General features: G+C 40.8%; 2 protein-coding genes across 5 annotated transcripts in view; one reads left to right on the forward strand and one right to left on the reverse strand.

Annotated features, from left to right (window-relative positions):
• Positions 1-2,446, forward strand: part of mark4b (MAP/microtubule affinity-regulating kinase 4b) — a 40,691-nt gene extending 38,245 nt beyond the window's left edge. The window contains exon 17 of one of the 4 annotated variants that reach the window (XM_081369891.1): positions 1,217-2,446. In XM_081369891.1, the coding sequence (XP_081226017.1) occupies positions 1,217-1,550 (334 nt within the window). In that variant the 3' untranslated portion in view covers positions 1,551-2,446. The remainder of the gene's footprint in view (positions 1-1,216) is intronic. The other 3 variants (XM_081369893.1, XM_081369890.1, XM_081369892.1) reach the window with 3 other exon arrangements.
• A 1,399-nt stretch (positions 2,447-3,845) lies between these two features.
• Positions 3,846-7,035, reverse strand: ckmb (creatine kinase, muscle b). The gene is made up of 7 exons (XM_081370606.1): positions 6,878-7,035; positions 5,525-5,734; positions 5,250-5,404; positions 5,047-5,179; positions 4,669-4,964; positions 4,395-4,584; positions 3,846-4,306 (listed from the first exon to the last, which is right to left on the reverse strand). The coding sequence occupies exons 2-7, from the start codon at positions 5,712-5,714 to the stop codon at positions 4,128-4,130; spliced, it is 1,143 nt and encodes a 380-aa protein (XP_081226732.1). The 5' UTR covers positions 5,715-5,734; positions 6,878-7,035; the 3' UTR covers positions 3,846-4,127.
• Positions 7,036-8,974: the final 1,939 nt, after the last annotated feature.

The following is an 8,974-nucleotide window of genomic DNA, read 5'->3' on the forward strand; positions in this document are numbered from 1 at the left end:
AAAGATCTTACGGGTTTGGAACAACAGTGAGTAATTAATGACAGAAATTTTATTTTTGGGTGAACTAACCCATTAAATTGATGAAAAGTGACAGGAAAGACATAATGTTGGATCATTCTATTCATCCAATAATCTTGAAAAAAAAAATGATCATGGTTTCTACAAAAAAGCAGCTGTTAAAATGCACCAGAAATTAATATAATATGCTGATTTGAAGGATCATGTGACACTGAAGACTGGAGTAATGACACTGAAAATTCAGCTTTGCCACCACAAGAAACATTTTTACATTTAAAATATATATTCAAATAGAAAACAATTCACAATTGTTGTTTTTACTGTATTTTTGATTCAATTAAATGCACCCTTGTGAGCAAAGAAGACTTATTTCAAAAACATAAAAAATCTCAGACACCAAACTTTTGAACCGTAGTTTACTTACAGTCACCTTGGCATTCACATTTTCTTCAGGCCTTGCAAAATGTTCTACAACTTTTTGCTGATAATCACACTAAATTTAAATAATGCTTAGATTTGAACTGGTTTTGAAAATGGTTTTACTATCCTGAAGAACTCCAGTGTCTCCTGCAAGGTAACTGGTTTTAGCTTTTATCTAAACATTTCCTCCCTTTTTGATTGTAGAAGGATTTCTTTTTATTAAGATGTTTCTTTCAAATCATTTAGCATTATTTTATTGGTAACACACTTTACCTCAAGGTTCATTTAACATTAGTTAACGCATTACGTTTACATTAAATTTTAAGCATTTATTTATCTAGGTTAATGTTAATTTCTTGTCATAATAATACATTTTTAACATTTCAAGATGTATAATTTCAGTTAAAGTTTAAACTTTTTGCAATTACATTTTAACTTATGTAATAGGAACTAACTTTAATTAACAAATAACAATAGTGTATATTACAAATGAACAATAATCTAGATAAGAAAAAAGGTCATGTTATGCTCTACCTAATGTTAACAAATTGAACCTTACTGTAAAGTGTTATCTTTCTGTTTCCTGGCCCCTGAAATGAATTAGCTTAGTTAAATAATATCACAAACTAATCAGTCTTGAAGAACTTTTTTAAGGATTTTTGCTCTCACAGATTTCTAATATATTTCTCTCTTGTTCCCCCTCCACCCCCCATCCGCCCACACACATCACCACCCACCTCGCATTTCTCTCCCATTTCACCTCCTCCTCCTTCCACAGTCGCTATCTATCTGGGTATCAAAAAGCGGCAGAGCCCCGGACCCCCCGATGCGGCTGGGATGTGAAGGTGCGGAGCCCGCGGGACCCGGCCGAGGTGGTTCTGGCTCTGCGGGAGGCGGCGCAGGGCTGCGGCTGCCAGGTCCACCAGGCCGGGCCCTTCCTCCTCTCCTGCACCCACGGAGCCGCCGGCTCCCGCGTTGCCTTCGAAGCCGAGGTTTGCCAGCTGCCCAACGGCCCCGCCGAGACCAGCGGTGTTCGATTTAAGCGCCTGTGGGGGGCACCGCTTGCCTTTCGGGACATTGCCACCAAAGTGTCCAAAGAACTCGAACTCTGAGGGCAACAGGGGGTGGAGGGCAGGGACAAAAGCATGGGACAGAAAGATGGGACGAGTGGAAGTAGCCCCGCCCACACCCCCGCCCCCTCTAAGCCTACAAAGACTGGCACACACACATTGAGAACTGGGCACCTGCTTACACAAAAGCCCTGCTGAAGGAACTCCCTTTACCGGGTCTGTTTTACCGCTGATTTTACCTGGTATCTTAGCCATGTTATTTTTTAACACGGATTGTTTGTTGCATATTCACTCTGTACATTGTCATTCCTTTAACTGCTGCTATTTAACTCTTTTTTTTATTATTATTCTTCTGCGCCAGTGAGAAGAGTATGTTTTATTTTATCCTCGTTTCAATAACCATATTCACAAAAAACACATGTGAATGCCACACCATTTCGAACCGTAGACAACATGCGGAGACATGCAAGTGCTGAAAGTGATAGCAATTTCTCCTAATTTTTTAATGATCTTTCCTTGTTGGTTGTTTTAGCCATCGGACTTGCCAGTGATGCAGGTTGAGTAGGTGATGTCTGCTTTCCTGAGCCTCCTTGTTTTTAGATTCGTCATATTACATGGTCACACCGTAGCACTTTAGGGCTGAGTGAGCAACATCATCTGTTTTAAAGCAGTTCCCCCTTCAAATGGTGCAATTTACCCCACTGAGCCAAGTAGAGATACAGTGCTCTTTGTGTTGCTCTTGTATGTGTATTACGCTGATGAGAAACCTATGTTATCTTGCCGGAAGTGCACTCTGCTGAATGGCTACAAACAGACTGTTGATTTTGTTTATCTCTGATTTGATATAGTAAGTCCTCATCGTCAAGATTGGAATATGTCAGAGCTGTGCAATGTGAGAAAATGCAAGAATGATTAATACAACATTTGTCTGAAATCCAGTCATTTGTATGTCTGTTTATTTAGTAGCTTTTTGTTTGCGTGGCAAATATTGTTAAAGGGATACTTCACCGTTTTTTCATATTAAACTATGTTATTCCCTTAACTAAGACGAGTTGATACATACCTCTCTCGTCTCAGTGCGTGCACTCAATCGCTCTGGCGTGCGGCGACACTTTGATAGCACTTAGCTTAACCCATTTCAATCATTAGGATCCAAACAGAGATGAAGCTAGAAGCGACCAAACACCTCCACGTTTTCCTTATTTAAATACAGTTACACGAGTAGTTACACGACCAAGTATGGTAACTATAATGTATGGCGGAATAGCACTTGGGAGCACTTCGACTCGGCGCAGTAAAAAGTCACGTTGGTTCTAATGACAGAAGAGAGAGGGAGAGGATTTTTCAGGAGTGACTTTTTCCTGCGCCGAGTCGAAGTGCTCCCAAGTGCTATTCCGCCATACATTATAGTTATCCTTTTTACCCGCTTAGAAAAGCGCCACGTTTTATTTTGTGTCACCATACTTGGTCGTGTAACTACTCGTGTAACTGTATTTAAATAGGGAAAACGTGGAGGTGTTTGGTCACTTTTATCTTCATCTCTGTTTGGTTCCTGATGAATGAACTGGGCTAAGCTAAGTGCTATCAAAGTGTCTCCGCGCGCCAGAGCGATTGAGTGCACGCACTGAGACGAGAGAGGTATGTATCAACTCGTCTTAGTTAAGGGAATAACATAGTTTAATATGAAAAAAACGGTGAAGTATCCCTTTAAGTGCTTAAACCTACTAAATTATCTTTTAAAGAAGGCCTACTCTTAATTAAAATTGTTGTATTCCAACGATTTATTGTTGGTTTCACAGTTTAAACAGTTTGATTTTTGTAGCTAATGCACTCTGTGGATTTCATAAAGGAATATTTTAAATATTTGGAATATATAACAATTAAAGGTGTTATTATCTGGAAAAATGTAATTATTAATAGTAATTCATATTTTAATTCATCGAAAGACAGTTACCATTGTACCAGCAATTTCTAATAATTTATTAAATTTCAGGATGAAATATGTTGTGTATGATTTTCAAATATACTGACGTTATAATTCAAGCAAGCATTAATCTGACTTCATAACAACCAAAAGAAATGACAAATCATGCTTGCTTGAATTATTGTTGATTGTTATTGTGCTATTCTGCATAAATTATTCATCTTTTAGTGTCTTTTGGGTCAACTTAGCTGATTGCATTCATAAAAGTGTGCTTAAAGTTTCAATTATATATTGATAGAATTCTGAATGAATTCCCACAAAAGTGTTATACATTACATACATATACATTAAGTTTATAGCTGTGTTTGGAGGTAAAAACCAAGGATGCAAAGAACGTAAAGACTTAAAACAGGTTGATTGTTACATGGGGCCGTTTATTAACTTTGTACAACCAAAAAAAAGTTCAGGTGAATACAACATAGCTAGGGTTTTCTAGCTATGTGGAGGTTTGATCCCAGGATGTTACAGGAGGAACAGGAAGATAAAGAAAAGTGCATGAAAAAGAAGACGACAGATAAGAAAGGAAGGAGGAAAAAAGTAGGAAAAAGGGAGCGGGGTGGAGTGTTTCTTGGAAAAGTCAAGGTGGCATGACCGCATGAAAGAACAAATAAAAAAAGAAAAGCACTTTTGCCATTTTACTTCTGGGCAGGGATCATGCCATCGATGGACTCGCCCTTCTCCAGTTTCTTTTCCATTTCAACCATGAGCTTCACACCATCGACTACCATCTGCACCTGCTGCACCTCGGAGGAGCCCAGACGGTCAGCGTTGGAGATGTCAAACACACCACCGACAGAGGCAGTGTCCACACCACCTGGATTAAGAGAGGTACAAAGAGTCACTCGTATGGATGATCTCAGTGCAACACTGCCATTTTATATGTTCAATGATTTCAAGCCCACCTGTGCCACGCTTCTGAAGACGCAGTCTGGTCAGGATCTCCTCAAATTTAGCATGTGTGCTGAGTTTTGGCAGCTTGACGTGCACACCACCACGAAGACCGGTACCCAAGTTAGAGGGGCAGGTCAGGACGTAACCAAGATGCTCGTTCCACATGAAACCGTGGTTGTGCTTCTTGAAGACATCCTCAATCTGCAATATACAAGGGGTCAGGCCTTTGGTTGCTTATCTTTGCATTATATGACCAAAAATTAGGTAGTAAATAATGGGATTTACCTTCTGCAGGCCAACGCAGAACCTCTTGAAGACCTCCTTCATGTTGCCGCCCTGCTGCATGGAAATGACACGCAGGTGATCCTCCTCGTTCACCCACACAAGGAAGGTCTTGTTGTCATTGTGATAGATACCTCTTGCGTCAGGCCAGTCGCGGGCCATGCCGGCAGCCAGCAGCAGTGGGGACACAGGCTTGTCAAACAGGAAGTGGTCAGCAATGAGCTGCTCCTGCTCCTTGTCACTCATGTCCTTCAAAGGGTAGTACTTGCCCTTGAACTCCCCATCCAGGCTGTTCAGAGCTGTGAGGGGAACAATGTGAACGTCAATAAAAGCAGGCATGTTGCTTTGTAGATGTCAGTTCATGACGTGACTGAGACTCACCGTCAATGGACAGCTTTTCCACAGTTCTACGCTCACCACGGCTGTTGTGGGGAGGCAGGGTGAATCCCTTGATGCTGCGGCCGGTACGCACACGGCTGCTCAGAACGTAGTTGGGGTCAAGGTCATCACCACCCTGCGCACAGGTAAACATCAGCCATGGTAAGAGCAAAACAGCTATGAACATGTAAAGAACTTTAGAGTACCTTCAGGTTCTCCCAGTTCAGGTCAGTCTTGTGCTTGTCGGTGGCCTTGTAACCACTGTGACGGTCAGAAATGATGGGGTCGAACAGCTCCTTGAAGACTTCGTAAGACTCCTCGTCACCAGCCACACAGCCGACAGTCATGATGAAGGGGTGGCCTTGAGTTGAGAACAAAAGGAACTGATTTATATATCTTCAAGAACAAATAAAACATCGCTTGTGGGATCTTTGAGAGATCGGCTGCTATGGGGGAATGTATTCAAACATGTTCTGCTTACCAGGGTTGTCCACACCGGTCTGGATGCAGTCATCCAGGGTGAATCCACTGGGAGTTGACTTGCCCCTGAGTTTGTTGTAGATGTCCTTAGTCAGGACCTTGGCCATGTGGTTGTTGTGCAGGGAAAGGTCAGGGAACTCCTCATCCAGAGGGAATTTCATCTTGTAATCGTTGTGGCAGTTCTTAGCCATGATTGCACTTTTACAATGATCTGCCACAAGACAAGAGTAAGGCAAGTTGGCACCTACAATTTGCTTTTGAGACAAGGATAAGTCTACAACACTTGCCGACAGAGCTGTTGTCAGGGTGGACAACTAGTCCCAGGCCTACTAAGGTCCTCTATGGTGTAGCTTACTCTTTGGACCCAGGGATGAAGGGGAACCTGCTCGCTGATATTGATATTGCGAATTACGAACAGCTACCAATTTGCATTTAGTTAAGGATAAGCCACACTTGTTTCCAGAATAAAATGACAGCAGTTGCAGACACAGTTAATGTATACTATATTTCGTGCCCCAAGTACACTTCAATCTCTTAGTAACAAAATGTTGCTTTTTCTAACCAGCACCTCATATTTCTACATGGAGGGTTTGTTGCATAGCTTGCATGCTTATATGCATTAGACAGCAGGTGATATTTTTAGCATGGCTGGCAAACTCGCTCACAGCAGATAGCATTCAACTCTCTAGTTTCTGATGGGGGTGGAGCATTTACACTGGCCCCATATAGTATTATGTCCACATCAATTTAGCTTTTGTGAAATTTAATTTAAAAATTCGAAATATCAAAAAACGCGTGCAGCTCAGGAGTAATAAATCATCCTGATCTATTTGTCCATATTCACCGATTTTGCATATAGTTGCATACAAAAAGAATTAAATGTCTGAGGCATTATAAATAGACTTGAGTAAAATGCATCAGCTATGAACCCCAGATGGCATGACCTTTCACTAAAGTACAACAGGTGTCAGGCACACAGATCATTCCTGCCACAGACAGCATATCTACTCCAGACTGCCCTCTTATAGCTTTCCAATGCATTATGACTCTGAAGCTTATCAGGCAAGGACAAGCTTTCTGCAGACCTAGTTATGCTTCAAGCAAAGCAGCTTAAAAAATATGAACATTTTTAACATTCCAACAATCGAGATATAGCAATTCCACAAGAATCCAGAATCCAGTGCATGAGGAACACCAATGTGATTTGAATAATTTGAACGGGGAAAAATTTGGATCAACCAAACTGAAAGCCCCAATTTATTGTGTCCTTTTTTTTTTTCTGAAGTTTATCATGTTTAATCAAGTACCCCTTATTCCCACCCTTGTAAAATCTTTGAACCGTAACTTAGTTTACCTGTATGGGAGAAAAGGTAACAGTCCTTGGGATCAGATCCTGTTCACCAAGCCAATGTAGGGGTTGCCCAACTTTGCAAGATGTCAGACCTTGGTTTATATACTTCAATGTTTGTTGCCCATTGGCTGCTCAGCTCATGCAGGCTTTAACCTGATTGGACAGCTGCACTCCTTGACAGGGGTCTCAGGTTCTAAAAGGAAAGAAGCTGCATCACAACACCCGAGACGGGCAGACAGCTGTCCTCACCCCCTCAAAGTGGCCTGTTCCCCCGTGTTATGAAATAAACTCGAAGGCACTGCAGAAACACAAAAACATGGTTTATTTACTCATTTTAATGAATTATAATGGATTAGTTATAACTTACTGTTGTGTTTAGGCCTAAAACTGTCTTTGGTACTTAATCCGTTTTCTGAAGGAAATTGTGAACAAAACCCACTAAAATGAATCATAATATTCATTGTTGCTGTGAATGTACGAGTTAAAATAGCCTTATATGGTATTTGCACTTTTATAAAATACTGTTTACTTTTGTTGATGATTGTTCTCATTAAAATAGTAGTTGGCCCTGTATTCATCCATGTCTTGTAATATATACTTAGAGAACGTAAGAGAAGGCATCATGTGTCTCTTGAGGTTAAGACAGTCTGTACTGTACACACTAGAGTTCTCAGTGTCCAGTTAGTGAGCTCTACTGCTTAAAACCATTGCATGCAATATACAATATATCTTTTTCTCAATATTGTCTATATTTCTATTATTGCCCTAAGTTGTTATGTACTATATGTAAATATTCTTATTGTAAAGTCACTGGGAAAGACACTATTAAAATAAAACTACTTCTACTTCATTGCAGTGAAGTCAGAAGGCAGCTGCATACAGACACATCCACAGCCTGAAGTTGTTGGAACAAACCAGAAAACACTCTGGAGTTTGTGTAAGTAAAACTCCAGTGTGCATCCATTGGTTCATTAGTGGTTCCCACCCTGGTAAATGCTTTAAGGGCACATGACTGAGCATATGACAGATGGGCTGAAAGTTTAGGAACCCTGTGGAGGAAAAAAAAAAAACCTCTATAACATAAGTGAAGAGATGGGTTTGTGAAAGTGTGTAGATAGAAGAGGACAAAACTCAACCATCCCCCCTACGCTATTAATACCCAGTGTCCAGTTTCACAGTTGCACCCCTGCTATGTGTCCCAATGTGACAAAATTAGTTTAACCATTATCCCCTTCTTGCTTTTCTGCCAGATCTTATTTGTATCTAGACACCGATGTGATCTAAACTTCTTGATTTTACCTCAGGATTATTTAATATGAAAATAAGCACAAAAAGATCATAATGTTACGTCAAAAGTCTATTTTGCAATAAAAAAAGCATTGAGTTTTGTCTGCTATAGTGCAGGAGAGCCTTTGGATTTGGTGGAGAAGTGAAGGGTTAAAAGGGGAAAGGAAAAAACTCAAGCTCACAGTCTGCTCCAAAATTAGCAGCCGTGCATCCAACACCATAGCATGCCTATAGCAGGGAGAGAGGACAGTCACAGAACAGCGTTACCACCTGCCATGAGAGAGTGGGCATAACAGGGTGTGTGGGGGTCCCCATGAACAGAGAAAACCCCCTTATCTCATAACAGCATATGCATATGTCTTTTAGGAAATTATAGGGGGTCGGGGTCGCTGTAAAATGTACATGCGGAGTATCATATCTACATGCACTGCAAAACTGCATCTTGGTTGCAAACTTCTAGGGAAATGCTTGCAACATTTTTAGAAGGGTGAAAGAGTGATTTGACGTAGAGGACCTTCTAAACATTAGGTCTAGGGTTCTCCACAGCTTTTTGGACTGAAAGTATGCATAAGGGTTATAAAGGCACCTTCATTTGACCCCATGCGTAGGGCACGACCTCTGAAAGGTCTGTGTCCAAAAACATAGCCACACTTGACAAGCTTGGTAAACTTTAGTCTCAACTTAGAAATTGTTCTTAAAACAACTGTGACCATAAAAGATAATGAACCTCATTGATAATAAATGCCTTGCAAATTTTAGCTTGTTGCACTTGTCAATTCCTGTTTGCACATTGTTATATAACTAAGTCAGCTG

The sequence above is a fragment of the Scardinius erythrophthalmus genome (genome assembly GCF_964197995.2).
Source record: "Scardinius erythrophthalmus genome assembly, chromosome: 7".
Classification (NCBI taxonomy): domain Eukaryota; kingdom Metazoa; phylum Chordata; class Actinopteri; order Cypriniformes; family Leuciscidae; genus Scardinius; species Scardinius erythrophthalmus.

Excerpts from the sequence above, each read along its gene's own strand:
- ckmb (XM_081370606.1), bottom strand. The coding sequence starts at position 5,714 with ATGGCTAAGAACTGCCACAACGATTACAAGATGAAATTCCCTCTGGAT. Across the intron at positions 5,405-5,524 it reads GACCGGTGTGGACAACCCTG|GCCACCCCTTCATCATGACT; the intron begins GTAAGCAGAACA and ends TCTCAACTCAAG. Across the intron at positions 4,307-4,394 it reads TCTTCAGAAGCGTGGCACAG|GTGGTGTGGACACTGCCTCT; the intron begins GTGGGCTTGAAA and ends CTCTTAATCCAG.